Consider the following 24,429-nt stretch of genomic DNA (forward strand, 5'->3'; position numbering starts at 1 on the left):
GGAAGAGGCTGAAGAAGTCTGGACATTTGCTGTTTTGGGGAGTAGCAAAAAGATCGCAACATGGACGACCCCATTCCAGAAAAATCTCTTCCGCTATAGATTGCTTGAGAGACCACTCGTGAGGCATGAGGATAGCTCTGCTCAATCTGTCCGCTATAATGTTGGTTTTCCCAGGGATATGCGTTGCTACCAGAAACCGATGAGAGGAGATCGCCCATTGCCATAGTCTGAGCGCTTCTCGACACAAGGGGTAGGACTTGGTTCCGCCCTGTTTGTTGATATACCAAACTACAGACATGTTGTCTGTGTGGACTGCAATTGTCCCTACGGGAAGAAAGTCGTTGAGGGCTTGCAATGTTAAAAGCACTGCTCTCATCTCCAGGACATTTATGTGCAGATGGTACTCGAACGGCTGCCACGCCCCATGAACCATCCTGCCCTGATAATGACCCCCACCCGATCAGGGAGGCATCCGTGGTGACAGTGGCTATCGGGATGGGGTACAAAGTACCTGCCTTGGTGAACCTGAGACGATGTGATCCACCAAGCAAGATGCTCTTTGCATGTCTGTGTCACCAGAATCTGGTGACGCATTGGAAGTTGCTGGTATGACCACTGTGTGAACAGCATCCACTGAAGAAGGCATGTAGAATCGAGCCAGGGAAGAAGAGTAATGGCCGCAGCCATGAGACCTAATACCTTTAGAACCATTCTGGCCTGTATTTTCTTGCTGGCCAGAATGATCCTGACATGAGTCTGAATGTCTGAAACTCTTTGTTCTGTAAGGGTAGCTGACATCCGAACAGTGTTTAAGTTTGCCTATGAAGGTAATAGACTGGCAGGGCGATAAGGATGACTTTTCAAGTTGATTGGGACGCCCAAATGAGAACAAAGGTCTATTGTGTAATCCCTGGCTTGTATAAGCTGATGCCTGGTGGTGGCTGACAGGAGCCAGTTGTCGAGATACGGAAACACCTGGAATCCTTGACGTCTCAGGTGAGCCGTGACCACTGCCATGCATTTGGTGAACACTCTGGGGCTGTAGTGAGACCAAAGGGCAGGGCTCTGAACTGGAAATGACTGGACCCCAGCCGGCGGAGAAAACTCCTGGAGCCGCCGTGAATTTTGATGTGATAGTACGCATCCTGAAGATCTATTGAGCACATCCAGTTGTCCTTCTGTAAGAAGGGCAGAATTGACTGAAGAGTGACCATTCGGAATCTTGTCTTTCTGACAGACTTGTTGAGTCTGCTGAGATCCAATATTGGTCTCCAGTCTCCCGTCTTTTTGGGGACCAAAAAGAACCTTGAGTAGATTCCGGGCCTGTCAATGGTCTATTGTAACTGGCTGAATGGCTCTTTTTTGCAGTAGTTTTGCGATTTCTGACTCTGCAATCTCCCTTAGACCGGGTGGTACATCTGGAAGGGAACTTGAGGGGAAGGGACTTTCCTCGAAAGGAATTATGTAACCCTTGGATATGATCGACTGTACCCATCTGTCTTGAGTGAGGGAATGCCAGGCTTCTGGGTACAGTGATAATCTTCCCCCGACTGCCTCCAAGGAGGGACAGCCGGGCAACACCTCAGGGATGCTGAAAGGGCTTGTCAGAGAGAGGCTCCCTGTTTCCCTGGTTCTTCGACCCCTCTGCCTCTAGAGCGGCGCCTGTTGTTGTTACCCCTCTGCCTCTAGGGGTAAACTGACCACGTGAATCCGCGTGACTCCTTGGGATTTACGGAACCACATCTTCCGCCCTTCTGTCCTTTGGGATAAGGTCTAGAAGGGGTGGAAAACGGACTCCAACAGCAGAAAGAGTCTTGCCGTCCTGCTCGCACCTGGTCAAGGTTTCCTTCACCTGAGGGCCAAACAAAGCTGACCCATCAAAGGGAGAATTTGTGAAGGACGCCTTAAAGGGATCCGCGAAAATCACATAGCCGCATCCAGGCTTGGCGCCTAAGAGCCACACCTGTACCTGCGTTCTACTCGCCCATCCGCAGCATAAGATATTAGCCGCATGGAGGAGTTTGCAATGGAATTGAGGGTTCCTAGCTGCAAAGCAATTTTTTCTTGAGCCCCTGCAGCTGTAGGATCCTGAACTACTTCTCCCAGCTCCTTCAGGATATCTCTCTGGAGTCTGGTGAAGTGACATAGGTAATTCAGCGAACGATAGCAAAGGTCGCTGAGGAAAACATCCGCTACCGTACCTATCCATGGTCCTAGAGTCCTTATTAGGAGGATGGACGGGCACGGAAGGATCTGCAAGTTCCTTTTGGTGGCCGCAGCCACCACCATGGCATCAGCGGGACACCCTTAGTAAGGAATTGTTTGTCACTGGAGCAGTGATAAATTTTGAAGGCCTCCTAGGGACTGGCTCTACAGAGTCAGGAGCTGCCCACGCCTTTCGTGCAATAACCTGCATAAGGGGTCGAAGGCGGAGACACCCAGGAGGTGGAGGGCCGAGATCCAAATGCCTCTAGGTATACTGACTCATCCTCAGAGGGATTGTTGGTGGGCCAGTTTCCTCTGTTTCAGAAGTTCTAGGATGTCTGAGAAGGAGACATCCTCAGAGGGGATCTAGGGGATCCCTCTGACTCATCAAAGTCAGTATCCAAGTGACAGACTCGGGGAGTCTACATGCTTCCTCTTACAAGTCCTCTTCCTAGGAGGATCTCCAAACATCAGGAGAATCCTCGAAGAGGGGAAATTCCCAATGGGGAAACCTGAGGCGGAGGATCTCTGGGTCCTGTAGCAAGAGAAGTGGCAGAGATGTCAACAGGTACTATAGAGGGAGGAGCTACGGGAACAGACTGCTGACTGATACCAGTGGCCAGTACACTCTTCATCACCTCGAATGCTCCCTCCCAGGCAGGTCCGAGAGAACCCGCTCCAAGAGCTAGGAACTCCAGGGACCACCGAAGGGAAGTCTCCGAGGCAGATGTCGGAGCCGAGCTCACCAAGGCCGAGGCTCCAAGGGGAAGAGCGGTTCGACAAGGGTCCGATGCCACTCACCCCTCGGAGGAGACCATGGAAGCCCGACCACCAATCCCTCTAAGGAAGGTCTCAAGAGGAGATAAGAGTAGAGGCTGAAGGAACAGAAGGGGTATCCGCCCTCCAGCCGTAGCAGTAACCATTCCGAAGACTCCAACTCCAAGCTCTGGGGTAGAGTTGAAGGAGGAACTGTAACGGGTGTGGACCAACAGTCGTCTGTTGACACGGACTGTGTAACATTTGGGCCAGTACCTGTGACATAAGTAGTGTACTGACCACTCTCTAGGTCATGATCTGACAACCTGGATGACCTTGAAGATCGGCTCCGATGGCTCCGTTCCGATAGAAGAGGTGAAGCCAGAGCCGAAAGTATCGGCTCCAAGGAAGGAGACCTCGACCTCTTCCTGGAATGAGCCATCGGAGCCGATACTATAGATCCTGTCGGAGCCGACCTCTCGGAGCAGACAGGAAGCTTCGATGTATCGGCTCCAGCCGGAGCCGATACAGCCACCAAAGTAACGGTGTCGGAGCCGATCGGAGCCGACACCGATGCCTGTGCCACATGGGTGTCGGAACCGATCGGAGCCGACATCGGCGGTCAATACAGATTCGGCACCGATAGCCATCGGTGCCGAAGGCTTTGTTAAGCCAGAATCGGCTCCAGCCAGAGCCGATCTCGACTCAGTACGAGTCGGAGCCGAGGCCGCAGGCTTAGATACAGAAGCCTGGGCCTTGGAAGGTTTAACTGATTTGGATGGAGCCGACTTAGCCGGAGAGCCCTCCGGCTTAAGAAGGCCCCTAAGAATCAGTTTATTACGTCTTTCCTGCAGGACTCTCTGGCTGAAGGAATGACAAATAGCACAGGAGTCCTGCAGGTGAAGAGGGCCTAGGCAATAAAGGCAAGAAGTGTGACCGTCTGTCAGAGACATCTTCTGACAGCACGAGTCACACTTCTTAAAACCTGAGACCCTCTCCTTTGACATGGTGCTTTAAACAAACACACACACACACACACCAGTCAAAAATTAACTTAAATAAAATACCCAAAAAGGTATTTCTATAAACAACACACACACCCTAACAGGGAGGGGATGGGATGGGTAAATTTGACTAAAAATAATTAGAAAAGACAGGGATTTTCTGTCACAAAAGGTAAAAAATTAACTAATAACTAACAATTAAGGGTTTTTTTAAGAAAAAGGGGCTTAAATATCCAAAAAGAGAATCACTTACCAGGAGCTGGTAAAAGGAGGACCTCATAAGCGAAGCGGCAAACGAGATCTGGGTACTTACCGCCTTGCATCATGGGATATGGGGCTGCCTCGAGCTGGTAAAAGTGACTCTCGAGCTTAGCAAGTGCCGAGTCGGAGCCGAGGGATCGGCTCCGAACCCATCAAGCAAGAGTGAAGGCGAGATTGACAACTTAACATTAATTCTGTTATGGCAGCTAAGAATATGTGGGAACAGACAACAAAAATAGCATAAAAACTGAGAAACTGAATGTTCTGTTTTACAATTATGAATATCAAGATACAAGTGGTGAAAAAAATTGTAAAGGCCCCTTAGTTTTATACACAGGTCAGGCATATTTTTAGCAAATCAGAGGAGAAGTTGTGGATACCAATTAATAAAGAGTTGAAAGATTTTATCTGGGAGCGAAAGACAGCAAGAATCAAGTGGGATAAGCTGATCCTTTCAATAGAATGAAGTGATTTGGGATTACCTGATTTGCAGAGATATTACAGACCTACAGTTAAAACTCCTGCATGCAGCACAAGCAGAAAGATTCAACTGAAAGTGGAAAGATATGACAAAATGGTGGTAACCTCAAGAAATAAGGAGAGACTGGGACTTTGGATGTAGATCCTTAAAGGCAAATAACAATAGCCATACACAATATTACATTCATAATGTAGCTGAAAGTATTTTAAGAACTAAGCCAATGCAGGATGGGAGAAAGGAAATTGTGCAAATAGGGATGATTGCAATTAGGGGTACAAAGAACAGACGAGATAGGGCTGGAATCAACTGGAGAAAACTGGCAAAGGAACCAAAGTATTGGGAGCAAATAATTAGACATGAAAAGGTAAAAGAATGGGAAGAGGCCATTAACTAATTTGTACTGCAGGCTAGAGACTGCCTTCCACATCAAGGAGTGACATCAGAGTTTAGGCAAAGAGAGAGAAATAATGGGATCCTAAGTGAAAGATTGGCACTCAGAGTTTTCAGCTGAATCTATTAATTAATCTACCATTAAAAAAGAAATAATTAGTAGGGCATATAAAATACTGCACGATAACTACAGGAGTCAAAGGAGGTTAGAAAGTACTGGGAAGAGACTTTGGATAAGCTATTCACAAAAACTATGGGAGGATGTATGTATGGCTCCCAAATATGCAGCAAAGCTTAGAGTATATAGGACCTTTGCTTGGAAGAGTCTGAATAGGTATTTTTATACCCCAACAAACTCAAATTTTCCTTAGGTAGATCGCAAATTCTGGAGGTGTGATGGGAAGAAAAAGGTAATTGGTGACAATTTTTTGTGAGTGTAATGAGTTGGCAGACTTTTAAAAATTTCTTGAAGACTACTCTGCCAGAAATACTGGGTGAGCAAATTGGTGTAATTATAGAAATTATTTTTTTGAGCTGTGATACAGGATCTGAATTGCCTAGACACAGTAAGGCCTTGTCGAGTTTAATTCTGGTGGCTGCCAAAAAAAAGCAATTAACAGAAAATGGAAATCAAACTCTAAACCAACCATTTTGGAGTAGTAAATATAGAACCAGAGATAAAAGAACTTTAAGTGGGATCTTTAGAAAATGATAGGAGCAAATTACATAGAAGAAATGTATATTGTGGTAACAATACATGCAGAAAAATGTTTTTGAGGAGGAATGAAGTTTAAGGAAAGGCAGGAATTGAATGAGCCAAGTAATCTGACAATGACTGTACAGAAGATTATATGTGACTTACACTGTTTGCAACTAAAATTTGTTAATATGGCTTTTCATTTATATATATGTATGTGTGATAATTCAATAAAAAATATTTTTGCTTAAAAATACTCCCCTACAGATGCAAAGGATGTTGCTGTCCTCTAGTCTTTGGTGACTGAAAAAGCTACACAAAGACAACTAAGGGAAAAAGATGGGAAGTCTGAGGAACAGCAAGTGGCCACAGCAAAGTCACCCACCACAGTCGGAGGCAGAACAGGAGCTGGCTTAAGACCTAAAGACTCCTTTACAACTTTATTTTTGTGTGCAGGGGATGGAAGGTGCTACCTCAGAAACCAGAAGTTGCTCCATAGGTAAACAGAGGAAGATACATTAAAAGTGAGGAACAGAGCCTGGACGAGTCGGAAAAGTATAAGGTAGACAGCAAGCCGTTCTGAAAAACTACCAACATACCCCACAAACACAATATTCTGCCTCAAATGCATAAACATTGCAATCCAAGTAAAGTTTCAGTCAAAAATAAAACATCCTCAAAGAAGCATTTACAGGACTCCCTTAGAAATGCAATGACAGTCCAAACACATTCAGTTTCCTAGCTAAACGCAGTAATTTTCATAGAAAATCACACATTTTCTTCATAAAATACAAGTTAGTGGAAGGCTTTTTCCAACAGGACTTGCCTGTCTGGTTCTTGAAGATCACTAACCAAGTAACAGTTTCACAGGGTGTCCCAAAATAGTGCTCTCTTTGGTGGCAAGAAAAAAATGCTCTGAAGCTTTTTTGTGCACCAGCTCTACTTTTATGGCACTCTGCTCAAGCTCCTCACAGTTGGAGTGAATGAAAGGTGCCTTTAACTTTCTGAAGCTGACTGGCAGCTGTGGGGGTAAGCCCCATATAAGCTTAGGCTACTGCGACAGTGACGTATGTTTGTTTAAGTTCTGCTCCCTGAAAGAGGGATATGAAACAGAAGAAATATTTGTTACATTTTGGAATGGAGGCAGAATTAACCTTCCCCTTTCATTAAAAAGGACCTCTGCAAAAGCAAGACCAACACTGCTTCACCTAGGGGAGTACTGAAAATTTCAGTTTTAACATCCTCTAGTACACTTAAGAGGCTTTAACCAAGCAAATGTTTGTTTCAAGACAGCTCTGGAAACAACAGTGTCATAAGAACATTTCTAAGAATGTTTAATTACCTGAGACATAACAGATACCACAGAAAACACAGAAACTGTTGTACCTGAAGGTGGAAGATAAGCAATAAAATTCCTTACGTTACAAGAAGAAGCCAGTAAAAACTTACACATGTGCCTGACAATTTCCAATTCTAACGGTCAGTGTGTAATAAAAAAATTATGCAAAACCTTTCCTACTTTGTCAGAAGGGGTAAGGCTGGATGCTGACAGAAGCTTAGTAGAAGTGGACATTTGACAATGAAATTACTGCAGGATCTGCCCTAGGGTTACAAAAAAAAAAGATATTTATGGGACGGGGGCACCTTACACAGCTTACCAGATTGTTCAGGAGCAGATGTCAGACTCTCGTAAACCATAAGCTACCAAAAATGCATTTGTAAGGTTTGCAAAACAGGAGGAAAAGAATCTGAGGACAATTTACCTGTAATAAAATCATCTTTGTTGAGGATCAGCTATATCTTTTGGTTATTTAAAAAAAATCCCTCATTTTGGCAATAGTATTAGAAGACCGTTCTTTAGGAGAGGAATCTGAAGAAAGGCTTTCTTCTGAGACACAGTCTCCACCCACTAGTGCGGTAATAGAAGAAAGACAGTCCTAGTCTAAATCCTGTCCCTCGAACAGAAAATCAGTATCTAATAGGGAAGAAATCAGTTTCCTATACCAAGGAGGAAAATTTTTCATTCAAACACTGAACCACTCAATCTTTTTACCAAACCCAAACAGTTACCTGTTGCAGGAGAGGATAAAATGTCTAGACCTGTGCCTTCTCTTCTTTGGAGACTCCCAGAAAAGGAATGGCTCAAAAGGACAGACATCTGCCCTGGGGATGAAAATACTCAGTAAGGTACAATAAAAGGCCATCCCCTGTTACCTTTCCCACAGCCAGCAATGGTGGTTAACCCTTCCCTAGCAAAGGCAACAATATAGTCTCAAAGGACACACCTGACTCCCAGTCTATGGTGGCATCTCAAAAAGAAACACCAGAGACACCAGGAGAAAAAGACGAGGGGTCTGAGGAAGAAATGACATTCATAGCTGCATCACTCATCAGTGGGTGGAGGCAAGGAGGAAGCTAGATTTTAAGTCTGAAGCCACCTGGAAAGCTTTTTTTTCATTTTGCAGCTCAGTAAAGCATCAACAGCCTTAGCAGAACCCTGGAGTCATATCTTAGATGCAAAATGAGTCTCTAAGGTAGATGGCGGAGCCAAGAATAATAAGTGTCGCCTTCTGACTAAAACTGTAGCTACCAATGTAAAACTTTATACTGACAGGCTCCAGAGATGCATGTATTAATGCCTCACAACAATGGAGAGCAATAAGAATAAACTTTTCTTCACAAAAATAACTAAAATTACCCAAACGTTATGCAATCCCCACAAAGAGTCAAGACTGGCATACAGCAGAGAACAGTGTTGATAACCGGATCATATCAAGCTGAAAAGGGTATGTCACAACATCTGACAAAAAAGTAAATTTCTGTCAGAAAAAAATAGTAAAGACCACCCTGGCAACAAAAGTATAAGCCCAAGAAGTCATCAAAAGGGTAGAAATGTCCCAAAATAAATTATTAAAAATAAATAAATAAATAAATTAAAAAAAAGAAACACTTTTCTATTAAAATAACTGTGGAAGGTAATCTCTAAAAAAGAGAACTTATCTTCCTAACTTAGATGAAGTGCTAATTGGACTACTGATCATGAGAAGCGCACACACGAGCACACTATTCGGCAGCATCTGAAGCCAACACAGGAGCACACTTTTCAGCAGCATTAAAGTTCTGAAGTTTTGGCACTGTAATCCTTGTTTTTAGTCTGCATCCCTCAAGCATACCAGTGACTAGAGCATGTGGAAGGAGCCCTAAATCTTTATAAATTGTCCAGCTGGTCCAGCCCTTGGCAAGGCTTCCCATATTGCTTAAAACTACTGCAGCAGTGATCTAATGAAAAACATCTTTGCAGCTGGAATAATACAAACTAGGTACTAAGTGCAAAACAGAGGTTCAAACAACCAACCTTAGAAGACAAATACAACAAGTAGTATGATGTGCACGATTAGGAGAGTGACAAGCACAAGATGCGAACCCATATGTATATCTTGGGTGCTGATGACGTAAAGCACTACACAAAATTGTACAATCCAAACGTAGGTTCAAGGATAAACTGGTAGGTACGAAAAAATATATAAATAGCAAAAAAACAAAATGTACAAACCAGTGACATGGGGGCAGAGTCAATAAAAAATCCTTTAATCACAGATAAGCACTTTCACGATAAAATGGAATATCGCTTCATCAGATCAAGAAACACATATGGAAAAGGGCTCATATAGAGCAAATTAACCAACCAGGACATTGTGAGCTAAAAGGCATGCCCACATATGAGCCTACATACAAAAACACACTTAAAACAAATAAAATATAAAAAGTAAAAATATATAGTAATACACAAAAAACTGCAACAGGATAAAACTATAATAGAAAATAAATACAAATGTATATTATAATAAACTCCTAGCCTAAAAACAATAATGGAGAAGGCATATTATCTACAAAGTCTACCGGATTTAAGAGCAGGTTTCAGTGGTACATGTTCATTAAGTCCAGACCCCTTATTAGCACATACCCTCAAGATCCAGTGTAGCTCAACCAACTCAGTTTGGGTCCTGATATCGCCCAGCCAAGGGCTGGGATACAACCTATCTATAACAAGGAATCTAAACTTACTTCTCTTACTGGCCTTCTTAACCTTATCTGGATAACACAGCATTCTTTTAAGGTTCAATTTGTTTCTATAGACAAATGTGGGGTGTACGCCCACAGTGTCCCTGATCTTGTTGCCTGTAAGCAACACAGACCACTTCTTAATAACATTAGTGATACTCAGTGTCACTACTGTGATACAGGGAAAAGGCAAAATGCTTATTCTTAGTGGTGGTGAAAGCACCATCACCATTATGTTCCATCACATGGGAAAAATAAGGCCTGGCTCTCGTAGATCTCAATGCCTTTCCTTGCTCCAGTCCTTTAGCGATCTCATCCTTTTTATAGCCCCTATTCCTAAAGTGACTCTTAAGTGTGTTTAATTCACTCATAAATCCTTCATCTGTAACAATAAGTCTAGAGGCATCCATACCTTGCCCCTTCACTACGTTGGAAAAAATATGGGAGGGGTGCATACTGATTCTGTGTAATAAAGAATTTCTGTAGCACCCCTTCCTAAACAATCTAGTGCTAAAGGACAAACTCCATGTGTCCCTACATTTCAGGGTCTTCCCAAAATGCTTAAGAACCTTATAACCCCCCCCTCACTCAAGCCAATTGTGGCAGGTGGCTATGAAGTATTCATATACTGCAATTGAGGTTTTGGATGTAGAAGTCATGAGACAAGCAGACTTGTCCTTTAGCACTAGATTGCTTAGGAAGGGGTGCTTAAAAAGACAAGATCAGGGAAAAGTACAGTTTTGTACCTACCATAAATGTAGATGTTCGAAGATCCACATTGCTGCAGTCCTTACATATGGGTAGTCCGCTGTCCTCGGTCGGCCCGAATACCAAAGTATTAGGCTGACGTCGGTCAAGGCGCTTAAAACTGACATCAGGACGTCAGGGTACAAAAGCGCATGACCAACGTCATTTCCTCAGTCTTTTCTTGCCCCAGATGTCAGAAGGCCCTAACAAGAAAGGCCAAAGCCAAAAACCAGCAAAACCTAACCAACCACCCGTGCACTAACCATATTTACAATATGTACAACACAAACCACACCACCACCTTCAACAACAGAGGGAAGGAGGGAGAATTGGACTGCAGCAATGTGGATCTTGAACATCTACATTTATGGTAGGTACAAAACTGTACTATGTTCTTCATCTCACATTGCTGCAGTCCTTACATATGGGTAGAATCCCAAAGCAGAGGTAAGGGAGGATGGCAAAACTATAAAGCATTAGGAGCTGCCAACATGCCTTGTAAAATTGCAGTTGCAAATCCAGCCCTAGATTTAGAGTAAAGTGGAAGGTGGTAATGCTTAGAGAAAGTATGCACTGAACTCCAAGTAGCTGCTTCCAAAATATCTTTAGTAGCCACCCCTTAAAAAGCTGTAGAAGTGGCAGTAGCCCTAGTGGAATGAGGCCTAATCCCAGCTGGAATCTCCTTACCATGATGGGAATAACAGAAAGCAATACAAAAACCAATCCACTTAGAAATAGTTTGTTTTGAAACAGGTTTGCCCTGAGAACCCAAAGCAAAAGAAACAAACAACTGCTGAGACTGCCTGAACCCTTTAGTTCTGCTCAAATAATATCGCAACTGTCTGTGTATATCCAAAGTGTGCAAAATCTTTTCCCTTTATTTTGGGGGTTTGCATAAAAAGTAGGCAAATGAATAGTTTGGTTTAAAGCCACACTAGAAACCACTTTAGGCATAAAAGAAGGGTTAGTACGCAAAGACACCCTATCCTTGTGGAAAATTAAGAAAGGCTCAACTGCCATAAGGGCCTGTAATTCAGAAACCCTTCTCGCAGAGGTAATGGCCAACAAAAAGCAGTCTTCCAAGATAAATATTTCAACTCTGCCGATGCTGCAGGCTCAAAAGGTTGTAGAGTGAGTTTCTCCAACACAAAATTGAGATCCCAAGCAGGAGTAGGAGCTCTACGTGGGGGTCTTATATTCTTTGCCCCTCTAAGGAATTGCTTAAACAAAGGCTGAGAAAATAATGGTGGGTCACAGTCATAGTGAGCAGAAATTGCTGCAGCATGAACCTTTATAGAGGAGAAGGACAAACCTTTGTCCAATAACTCAGTAAGGTATTGAAGCGCAACACTTAAATTAGGTTTAGAAACATCAAAGTCCTTTGCTGTACTCCAAAATAAAACTTTCCTTGTACTAGGCCTTCTGGCCTCCAAAATAACATTCAAAACTTATTGTGGAAGCTGAGACCCTCCAGGGTTTAAAACAGAATATGCCAGGCTGTCAGATGTAGAGAATGAAGTTTGACATTGAGTAAATGACTGTTCTCCTGAGACAGCAGGTGAGGAATCGAAGTCAAAGGCCATGGAGGCTCCTGTACCAGACTTCTCAGTAATGGGTACCAGTGCTGTCGAGGCCAATCTGGAGCTATTAAAATCATGTTTGGCTTGTCCTGTCTGACCTTCAGCAGTACCTTTGGGAGGAGAGGCAGAGGTGGAAAGGCATACACGTGAAGATTGCTCCAATTGAATGAGAGAGCATCCACTTTCCAGGCTGAGGGATGAAACCTTTTTGTGCAAAACTTTGGCAGCTGGTAATTTAGTGGAGAAGCGAACAGATCTATGTCTGGAGTTCCCCATAACACTGTCAATCTCTGGAATACATGAGGATCCAATTTCCACTCGTGGGGATCCATAATTTGTCTGCTCAACACATCTGCTAAGGAGTTCTGTGCTCCTGGCAGAAACCTTGCCTGAAGATTTAGCTGTAAACTGAGAGCAGTCTCCCACAAAATCATTGCTTGTCTGCATAGAGGATAAGAATGCGTTCCCCCTTGCTTGTTGACATACCACATGACAGTTGTGTTGTCTGTTTGAATCAACACCTGCCCTGGAAGAAGTAAATCCTTGAAAGCTATCAATGCAAATTGGACTGCTAACATCTCCTTCAAGTTGATATGTAGATGTTGAAGTCTGGAAGGCCACGTGTCTTGTACCCATTTTCCATTTAGATGAGCTCCCCAAGCTTTGTCTGAGGTAAAAGCTGTTGTAACGTTAACATTTTGAACTTGGGAATGTCCAGATATGTGTTGAGGATGGATAAATCCAAAATTGGTCTCCACGTGTTTCCTTTCTTTGGTACTAAAAACAGGCGAGAATAAAATCCTAGGCCCACTTCTGGCAGAGGGACCGGTTGTATGGCCCCTATTTGAAGTAGTAGAGAAATTTGTTTGCGAGCCTCTAGTCTTTGCTGAGGAGGAACGTCCGGCATGCCTTTGAAAGGAGGCAAGGTATGGAAATAAAACTTGTAACCCTGGTGTATGATATCCAATACCCATTTGTCTTGGGTAATCAACATCCAATTTTCCTTGAAGAGTGCTAACCTTCCCCCCAAAGGTGCTGCCAGGCAAGAAGGATCTGGCAGCTGAAAAAGTAGGTCATTGGGCCTGTTTACGAAAGGACTGGCCCCTGCCCTCACCCGAAGATTGTGCAGGTGAACTCCCTGTTCTAGGCCTGAAAGAACTCTGAGCTCTGCCCCTACCACGCCTAGATCTACCCCTAGACTGAGAATCATAAGAAGGATACGCCCACCCCTTAGCAGGCCAATTCCTACTAAACTTGGAGGCTGAACTTGCAAAAAATCTTTAACAGCCTGCATAGACTTAGCCTTGTCTTCCATTTTCTTCAAGACTGACTCCACAGGTGAACCAAACAACACATCAGACTGCAAAGGAGCATCCAAAATCCTTGTCTTAACATGGTCAGATAAATTCTGATCCTTCAACCAGGCGTGCCTGCGAAGAACTGAGCCAGTGGCAGCCACCCTAGACGAGGCCTGCACAGCATCAAAACCACACTGTAATGAATGCTTACCCACCTGTTCAGAGACATGCACCAAATCTTGCAATTCTTTACACTCAATGCCTTCCGCCAGAGCATCCACCTTAGACTTCAATTGAGAAAGAAGAAAGTTTTGATATTTCAACATATGAAACTGGCAATTCAAAGCCCTCATAGCTAAGGTAGAAGATGTATAGACCTTCTTTCCCCATCTATCCAAAGCTCTGGCTTCTTTATCTAGAGGAACCGGATTTTATACAACAGAGGCCTTGACACCCTTAGGCCCCTGACTAATAGTTTCTGGGTCCGCCCTAGGACTCTTATAAAGATATTTATGAGCCTCAGGCACCCTGTAATACCTATCCGATTTAACAGGAGCAGGAGGCAGAGAATCAGGATTAAGTGAAGCCTCTGCAAACACATCTTCCACAACATCCAGAACAGGGGGTATAGCCAAGGGCCTATGCTGGGGTAACAGCAAAAACTCCCTAAGCCTTTTCCTAGAATCAGAGAAGTCCTGACCTTCCCACTTAAAATGTTCCCTCATAGAATGAAGTGTCTCTGAAAAAGAAAAATCCTCTGGAGGAGAAGCAGAAGGAGTGGAATCATCTGCATCAGAATCAGAATAAGGAGAGTACTCCTGCAAGTCTTCAGCTGAAGACTCTGAAACATCCGAAGCCTGCTCAAAACTTCCCAACTCTGGCTCCACCCTAGGCCTCTTATCAGGAGGGGGCATAGAACCTCTAATCAGAGTAATCAAATCTTCTGCCATTTTAAGCATGTGCTTCTTAGGCACAGACCCTACTGAACTAGGAGTGACACCAACAGAAGCTAAAACTGGCCTGCCTCTGGGAGAAGCCTTGGAAACAGAAGGAGAAGGCCTAACCACCCTAGGAAGGGAGGGGAGTACAGTAACTTGAGAAGCCCCTTCAGCCTGACCTGCCTCCTGAGGGACCACCTCCTGCAAAATCAAAGTCTCCCCCTGAGACTCCAGAGAAGTCTCCGTCGGAACCACCGGTTCCACTGAAGCCTCTAAAGAACCGGCGTCCGGAACGGACGACTCATCTTGCCTGGGTTTAACTGCTTTGTCTTTGCGCTTCTTCGCAGAAGCGGGCGCCGGAGAATCCAACGGCATATTATAATTGCACCGCTTCCCAAAGACCAGCCTAGCACAATCTAACCTTCGCTTAATAGTGCGTTTATTGAACCTAGCACAAAAGCGACACCCAACAATGTCGTGCTCAGGCCCCAAACAAGGAATACACAAAGAATGATAATCCCTATGCGGTATCTGTTTCCCACAAGAAATACAGTTATTCACTTTTTCTGACATCCGGTAAAACACTGAGGCAAGAAAAAAACAAAATAATCCCCAACGGGGTACTTAGTCAACTTGGATTCGGTCTGAAACTCCGAATTCGAAAAATTTCAGAACGCCGAACGGCACTTGCAACGCTGCTTCTGCATCGGACCATGCGGCAAAAAAGACTGAGGAAATGACGTCGGTCATGCGCTTTTGTACCCTGACGTCCTGATGTCAGTTTTAAGCGCCTTGACCGACGTCAGCCTAATACTTCGGTATTCGGGCCGACCGAGGACAGCGGACTACCCATATGTAAGGACTGCAGCAATGTGAGATGAAGAACATCTGTGGGTGTACGCCCCACATTTGCCTATAGAAACAAAATGAATCTTAAAAGGATGCTGTGTTATCCAGATAAGGTTAGGAAGGCCAGTAAGAGAAGTAGGAGTAGTACTTCCCCTTGCCACTATTGCAGGTATTGTAAATACATCAATGGTAGTGGTAAGTTTTACAAACCCTGACAATGGTATGGTTTTTGAGTTCAGGATCAATGCTTACTGTACTACTAAAGACATTGTTTACCTTGCCATGTGCACATTCATGTTTTTATGTTGGTAAAAGCAACAGGAGAATGAAGGATCGAATAAAGGAACATCTGTATTCTATCAGTATACCGTACGTGTGTAATGCTCTAGCTAAGCATGTCATGGCAAAAGGGTCCCATCATGAGTTTAAATTCCTTGTTATAGATAGGTTGTATCCCAGCCCTCGGCTGGGTGATATCAGGACCCAATATGAGTTGGTTGAGCTACAATGGATCTTGAGGGTAGGTGCTAATAAGGGGTCTGGGCTTAATGAATATGTACCACCGAAACCTGCTCTTAAGTCTTGCAGACTTTATAGATAATATTCTTTCCCCATTATTGTTTTTAGGCTAGGAGTTTATTATAATATTATACATTTGTATTTATTTTTTATTAGTTTTTATTAGTTTTATCTTGTTGCAGTTTTTTTGTTTATCGCTATATATATTTTTAATTTTTATATTTTGTTAGCTTTAAGTTTGTTTTTGTATGTAGGCTCATGTTCTGGTAGGTTAATTTGTCTATATGAGGCCTTTTGCTTCTGCGTTTCTTGATCTGATGAAGCAATATTACATTTTATCGTGAATGTGCTTACCTGTGATTAAAGGACTTTTTATTGACTTTGCCCCCGGGTCAGTGGTCTGTACGTTTTGTTTTTTCCCATACAAAATTAAACAGCTGACAATTCACGCTACTGACAATCATGCTACCTTTTTACTAAATTTGAAAAGAGCATGTAATATAGCAGTCCTGTCAACACTCAATAGTATTCATACTGCCCTGTAAATTATTCAAAGGACTTTCTGGCAACTAAACAACTCAATCAAGTTAGTTATTCAGAATACCTTCCAGGTCTACTATTTTACCTTCAGAAGTTCCATACAGTCTGTACTTCAATTCATCAAGGGGATTAAGTTGTCCAACCTGCAAACACTCTACCCATCTCAACTGTTATAGAAAAAGAAAGATGTCAAAAATCTCTGCTGTGTTCTATAACCTCCCTTCCCTCTAGAAACAATTTAAAATATCTGTTGTACCCTTTTCCTTCAGGTAAGTATATGAAAATAAATTTTCGTTAGCGAAACTACCCACTATTTTTCTTTCTTTCTCCAAATACTAATAAAATTTCCTGCATATTCACAGCCCTCAAGATGCACTCATAACACTCGCCCAAAATTAATTTACATAAACTATTTCCTTGGATGCCCAAATTTCCTCCTTGCCTCTGAAGCTGCCCAGTTGCACCAAATACTGTTAATTAAGCCACCCTATCTCAAAAACCCACCAATATTAAACCAGGCTCCTGCATCATCACTACTTTCCAATATAGCTATTTACTATTTCCACTTCCCCACTTTATTATCTCCACATAGAACAGAATCTTTTATGCAAAACAATGCCAAGTTAACACAAATACTCATCTATGACATTAACCCCTTAACATCTAATACTTCACATCATTTTTTGTTACATCATCGTTCATTATCATCTCCCCCAGCCTCCTTGCCAAAAGCCTGTTTTCTACACTATTCTCAGGATGTTTGAAGACCGTCAGCCAACAAAACTCGTCCCAACTTCAGTTTCTACTAAAAGTTCAACCTTAACCACTATCGCGTTACCAATACCATCTTCATTACATACAATACCTCACACATTTATTAGTCCCTTACAAATACTTTCAGTCTCCTGATCAACTCTCTCCATTCTTCCTAAATAACATGCATTCAAATTACATATCACAGCACATTCAGTTACTCGTGTCTCACTTTTCTCCACTACATAAAAATGAATTCCTCACACGAGAGCCTCAACTTCACTAGTCTTTCTTCTCACACTCATTGAATTTAAAGCCCATAACTTTACAAAGCTACCTTACTCCTTAAAACAAGTATACAACCCCTCAACCATTTCAAGATTTTACATCCTTAAAACCAAATCTCTCCAAATACGTTCCCCTCCTTTCACTACTCTACTGTAATACCTCCTACCATAGAGGTTTATTTTGCTCTTATCCTTTGACATTTATCCATCTGTGGCATTTCCCTTCTCCTTGTGAAAGCAGTTTGCATGGATGCTCCTGCAGGTCAGTCTTACCAGTATGCACCAAATAGTAGATTTTATCTGGCTGTGGAGAACATGATTAATGCAAGTATTTCTCATTTTGCATTTATACCAGTTGAATCTAAAGGTGTACCATTTAGCAAGTTCACTTGCTGTCTCTAAGTCACAGCGTGTTTTTATAGTCAGTGTAAAAATTATTAGGATGGTACCCTACCGGCACAGCATGAATGTGCTACAAAAATGGATCCAATAACCATCACACTAATCAAAGTAACAACAATGAAAATACTAAAGCAGCTATGTAGAAGGAAAAACTGAATGCTGTGAAATCATAACCGTAGTGTTGAATGAGTTGTGTCACTGTATGAAAAAAAAACTTTGAGATACATGGTTTCATACTCAATTTTACATTCAGACTTCAAAATTATAACAGCGATGACACATCACATTCAGATGCCTGCTGCAGGGCCAAATTCCACAATATAAATAAGCTGCAAACATGTATGCCCAACAATATGAGCATTCTGAAAAATGACCTACAAATAATGCTGTCTTTGAATCCACTCTCCTTTCTGTACAGCAAGGAAAACATTACTCTTTCAAATCTATGCACTACAAAACATGGAGAAAAGTTACACATTTAAAAGCATTCACGAAAGGTTTTGACCATTAATATTTCCCACAAGCAGATATGTATCTTTATCTACATCAGTAGATTCTGCTGCATTATAGTGCAGCATCTTGATTTCCTGAAGTACTACTATTCTCAAAATAAACAAATGAATGGACAATTAAATAATTAATTTTACATACCCGACTCTCTCCCTGCTGCTCCATGGAAGTGATACACTGTAGGCATGCCCAAAGAAGTGCTCCTACCCAGTGAGGAACCCCTCACATGCAAACATGGATGTTCCCAATGTCCTAGAGACAGCAAGCAAAACACCACATGGTTAAAAAAAAAAAATTAAAATTCAAAACAGATCAAAGGACAAAGAGGAGCAGCATATATTTATTGCCTTGCAAAATGAGATAAATTGAAAGATGCAACTCATATATCCATGCGAAAAGCTGCATTAATTTCAGAGAAGTGATGGCATTTTCCCGATGTGAAATGTAAATGTGACTGAAATTGCTGTTTTTTTTCCCAGTGATGTAAAAGGGTGTATGAAAGTGTGAACTTTTCCTGTAAAACTGTATTAAAGAATATACATTTTGCAACTGTTCTTCTGTTAAATGCAACAAACACACCAAAAGCACAGAATGCACAACAGATATGCAAATGTGTAAAACAGAAGATGTAAATGAAAAAATAAAAAAAAAGTGACATGTCATATGCTGTCTCTATATACGTTTCTCCCCCATATCTGTAGACCATCAAGCATCCATCAGTTAGAGTGAAGCTCATTCTTTCATTATTGGTAGGAATCTCTTCAAATCCACCGCAACAGCCATCCATGGGTGTGTCACTTAGTTAGCCACGAGTGTTGAGAAGGTTTTCAATGGCATCCCAACAATGAAGACATTTTAATTACTGGTATAACCCCTCCCCTGGGTGGAATGGAATGCAACTTGCATTAGCATGGGGCCACAATGCCTTCCTACATGCAACTGCAAGATCCCATGCACTTACTGACATGAAGACTATAGCGCATCCTGCAGCCATGTTGCTTCACATCTCCCCAAAGTTTGCATGGCCACCTCCTTTGCCCAAAGGCCTGCTAAAATACACAACTGGCTCTAAATCCCCAACCCTATCCAAATGGGCACAGAACATCCAAATGTTTTGCTCTGGAGTTACAGCTACTTACAACATGTAAACTGTAACAGGTCAATGGGTCAGGTAATTGTTAGACAACTGTAGCTTTTTTTTTTCTACGGGGGGGGGGGGGGTATGATAAATCAAAAGGACAAATGCATTCTTACAACAATCCACACTAGAAAGATCACTGTCTGCGGTCTCATCTTGCTGAAGAAGCTAGAAGCTCTGGCCAGGAGATAGAAGCAAGCTGATGTGATGCAAAAGGATTTTTTTATTATGTAAGGACCCTGTTAACTATAAAGTAGTATGACCAGTCTTGAGAAACCTCTCTGGATATCACGTATGGGCCACTTGCTGTGAAAAAACACTTCTTGCTTGAAAAAAATCACCAAAGCAATTTTGGAAAACATTGTGTATGGTGACCTGGACGTGCTGCAATAGTAATTCTGTTCTTTTTTGCATGTCTGTAGAATTTTATTATTGTTAAGACTGTACTAGACCAGGCACTGTAATTCTAGCTACAGAGTTACTGAGCTACTATTACCTGCATGAGAAGAAAGTTTTTTTCTTTTTATACAACCTGTTTAATAATGGTTATTCTTTAATATTACAAGCTAGTGGCTGATTAACAGTTTACTTAATTGCAAAGAGATGGATACAGCTATCTATTGATACAGGAATATGTCAGCCATCACTAAAGGAGATGGTTCAACTAATGCTACTATCCGTTCTTATTTTATTTACTTACTGGCATTTGTTTACTGGGAAAATCCACTGGGCCAAAAAGTCCTTTTTGCAGTGGAGGCCCAGGGAGGAAAAACTCCAGGGTAACAATAACAATTACATAAAGTTATAAGAAGTTTCCAAAAACATTTCCAAAAAAAGAACGAGAAAATTAAAACAATGTAGTTGGGTACAACATTTATATAAAATAAACTTGTAGGAAATGCGCAAAGCTGATGTAGCATTATCCTAGCAGTAAAGTAATGCATGTTCATAACAGAGACAATAATAAAGCACAAAACTAGGCAAGACAGAAAAGTGAAAAAATGTTTACATAGTGATTTAAGTAATGGCAGACGAAGGAATTGAACAGCTGCATGCCCAATTGGAAAGATGATTGTTGAGTGCAGTTTTGGAGTCAGAAGGATTTTGTTGTATGTGGACAGCTACAGGTAGATTATTCCAATTTCTGGCAATGTTCCACAAGTATAGTAACTGACCTGCAGGTGTCTTAGGTTTATGAACTTGAAGAAGATATTGGTGTTCAGAGTGCAGGGACATAACAGGGTTGTAAAGGGTGAGAAGGGAGCTAAGAGCAGGGCAGTATTGTGGTCTATAAATGAATTTATGTATAGTAGTGAGCTGAAGGAGTGACAGGTAGTGGGGGAATTCCAGCCATTGTAATTTTTTTAGGGCAATACAGTAATGAGTAGAATGGTGACTGCATGTTGCAAATTTAGCAATCTTGTTATAGCATATATCTAATTTGGATTTCAGGAAAGACTGCAGGTTGGTTAGCAAAGGTGCGCCATAGGTTAGAGAAAGGCACAGAACATTTTTTTTTAAAGATGGGAAAATGAAAGGAGCTACTATGCAAGGATGTGAAGTGGTGGCAATTACACCCTAAAGCAAAAGGGAGATACATCCCTGGAAGGTCCTGCAGCTTTCCATGGAAATTACTGTTTACCTCTGTGCATGTACATGCAAATGTTTATACTCAAAACTACAGCTACTGTAGATAAACCAAAAGATGTGAATGGGGATAACTACACCTCTAATGGCCATCATGTTACTGGTGGTTACTGCTCTTAAGTAAAACATATACCTCGGGGCCACCACAATTAACAAAGGGCTGAAATGGTAAGCACAGATACAGAAAAATAATTCTGATTCTAATATCATTAATTCTGTGCAGGACTAGAAAGACCACCTAAAATAAAAATGAATTGTTTCAGAGGCTGTCAGGGCTATAGTAAACATAAGGCTTACCACTAGAGGGGGTGATGTGAAGCATTTGACAGAATTAGCAGAATCCAGATGGATCATTGAGCTTATGACCAATCGTACACCAGGTTTAAATGATGTGATACCTGTTAAGCCCACCCTTCAAAATAGGCGGGTTTTTTAATGAATCCTATTGGATATGCACTAGTTTAAAAGAAGGGGTTGTTTTATTGTAATTTTATCTGATGAAGGGAGAAGTCCCGAAAGCGCTCATCTTGTGTTTATGTGCAATAAAGATTTTAAGGAATAGCAGTGTCCTTGCCGCGTTTTTTGGTGCATATTTGATTTTGGAATCGTAGGCTGGACTTTGGCATAGTACTCAACTTTTTTGCTTTGTTTTCTGTTCCTGTTGTTGGAGTACTCTACATGCTATGGAAGGGAGGTTGAATGCAGAGGAAACTACCTCCACAGTTTTGCGAGGTAGAAGAGGAGAGACTGCTATGTGGAGCCACAAAAAATATACTGAAAGTGAGAACCCGCTTTTGAACTTGGGTTTTGCGCTCCAAGAAGATGGAAGAATGGAGCGACAAGTTCCAGCAGTAGTAGACAAAACTTTTGATGAAATGACTAGAGATCTGAGCTTTAAGGTAAGCAAGCTACAACGTTTACAATGGCAGAACTTTCATCTAGAGGCTTGCATAGATTATGGCATTGTTCCTAGAGGGATGAGGATCCTCTGTATGCCAGCACAGGGTGATCGTTATCCGGATTTACTGGCTAAGTGGCAATCACTAAACATCAACACTAGTTTCAAATACATGGAGTTGTTGAATGATTATTTTGCACCGGATATTGAAAAGCTGAAAAAAGAAGTAGCTGAGCTTCAGAGTAAGCTGGAAAAAGACTATGTAGATAGAAGGAGCTTAGAACGCCTGCATCAATTGTATGCCACTTTTGCTAATAATGATGAACGTTTGAAGAAGCAAAAACTGGGTAAAATACAGAGAGACTTTGAAGATTTTACCAAAGGTAATATCTTCGTTTGGTCCAGAGCCAATGGAGTACAGTCGAACGATATTCAGCCCAATGGTAATGTACGCAGATGGGAGAAAGCACGCCAACAGGTTAGTGTGAGACGGAATGCTAGCACTGTTGTAATGCATCAGCAAGAGGCAGAAGTATTTCACGCAGACACACCAGAACCATGTACAGTTAGCGAGCAGGTCCAGTTGACTTTGCCAGGGACATCGAAAGAATCTCTGCCAGATAGAGATGACAACAATTTGCGACCAGCAGAGTCCATTACCAACTCGACCTCCATTACTCATTCCACGGAAGTATCAACAGTAACCTGCACTACAGCAGCTACGCCGATGGATGATTTACTATCAGGAGAAAGTAATATGGGGGAACGACCGAAAACACAATGGGGGAAACAGCATTTTTTGGAGATGCTGCCAGCACCTATGAAGAAAAAAGGTGCATGGAAAAGGTCGTTAAGCGAGGACCGGAGCGTGGACAAAAGGAGGAAAATGTTGGACTGACTAATAATGTGGACTTTGGTATTGTTTTTAATTTATCTACATATGTTTTAAATAATGATGAGTTAGCAGTACTTAACAAAGGGCTTACCTTTGTGCCCAGCAATAGCAGTGTATATAATGAAATAATAATGGATATCATGCTTTTCTGTCGCAATGTAGCTCTGAAAATGATGTATGTGGATAATGAGAGAGGTAATTTGACCTTAAAGAAACCGAGTAGTTTTGTACCACCACTTACACCCACCCTGAATTTGTTCATTAGGGGATGTGAGCAAGATTTGATAAGATACTTCATTGAAGGAGATACCAGCAGATTTTATAATCTTACTCAAACACAGAGGACAGCATTGCAGAGTTTATGTAATAATACAGATTTAACAATAAAACCGGCGGATAAGGGTGGGGCGGTTGTTGTGCTAGATACAACCTGGTATAATAGTAGATTGAGAGAACTACTCCAAGACGAAAGCACATATACCCAGATTAATCCATTGGGTATGAGACAAGCCATCGATAGGGTACATCATGCCCTGCAAAGGCTGAAGTTTGAGATGAGAATTACTGATGATACTTTTGACTTTCTTTGGTTAGAAAAAGCAGTCACGCCTGTCTTCAAGGCACTCCCTAAGATTCATAAGTCCCTGGTTAACCCACCCCTGAGACCCATAGTTTCAGGGAGGGGGTGACTGAGAATATCTCTATATGGTTGGAACATCAATTAAAACCCTATGTTGAAGGGATTGAGAATATTTTGTTGGACACAGGTGACTTCTTGATGAAGTTGGGTAGGTTAGATTATATGGATAAGAAGGATAAGTTATTGATGGCCACCCTAGATATAAACAACTTATTCACAGTCATTAACAATGAATATGGAGTGGATATGTTAAGTACCCTTTTGAACGACCTAGGAGTTACTGAGGTCAAGATTAGCCTAATAAAGGAACTTCTGCTATTGGTATTGGAGAACAATATTTTCATAGGAGCAGAGTCTATATATAGACAGGCACAGGGGGTAGCCATGGGCACCCCTTGTGCCAACACTTATGCTAATCTAGTCCTTGCCCAATGGGAGAAAAACACATATTGAGTAATGATGCATGGAAGGGATATATAAAGATGTATGTGCGTTTTGTGGACGACGTCTTTATATTATGGAATGGAAATTTGAACATGTTACAGAAATTTGTGAGTTTTTTACATTCGACCACAACATTCTTTAGGTTCACTTTAAAAGCCTCCTTTGATTCTATAGATTTTTTGGATGTAAACTTAGCACAGAGTGTAGATGGTTTCACATCAAAACTATACAAGAAAGAATGTTCGAAGAACACGATACTGTCATATGATAGCATGCATCCACGTTATACATATTCGAACATTGTACAGGGGCAGGCGAGTAGAATCTCCAGGATATGTTTGGATAATGGTGATTATGACAAAGAACTAGCTACACTTAAGGGCGGTTTACAACAGAGGGGTTATCGGGAAGATAAAGTGGATAAGCTGATAAACACCAGCAAAGGCTTTAGGGAAAGCAAATATAAACCTTGGCTTAGACGCACTCCA

General features: G+C 41.9%; 1 protein-coding gene across 2 annotated transcripts in view; it reads right to left on the minus strand.

The window, feature by feature from the left end:
- The window catches only part of TMEM94 (transmembrane protein 94), a 2,655,014-nt gene that overhangs the window by 2,516,745 nt on the left and 113,840 nt on the right, over window positions 1–24,429 (minus strand). For both annotated transcript variants that reach the window (XM_044084945.1, XM_044084944.1), the window contains exon 2: window positions 18,421–18,531. In XM_044084945.1, the coding sequence (XP_043940880.1) occupies window positions 18,421–18,444 (24 nt within the window). In that variant the 5' untranslated portion in view covers window positions 18,445–18,531. The remainder of the gene's footprint in view (window positions 1–18,420; window positions 18,532–24,429) is intronic.

Source organism: Protopterus annectens, chromosome 10.part0 (genome assembly GCF_019279795.1).
Source record: "Protopterus annectens isolate FY-2018-M chromosome 10.part0, PAN1.0, whole genome shotgun sequence".
NCBI lineage: Eukaryota > Metazoa > Chordata > Ceratodontiformes > Protopteridae > Protopterus > Protopterus annectens.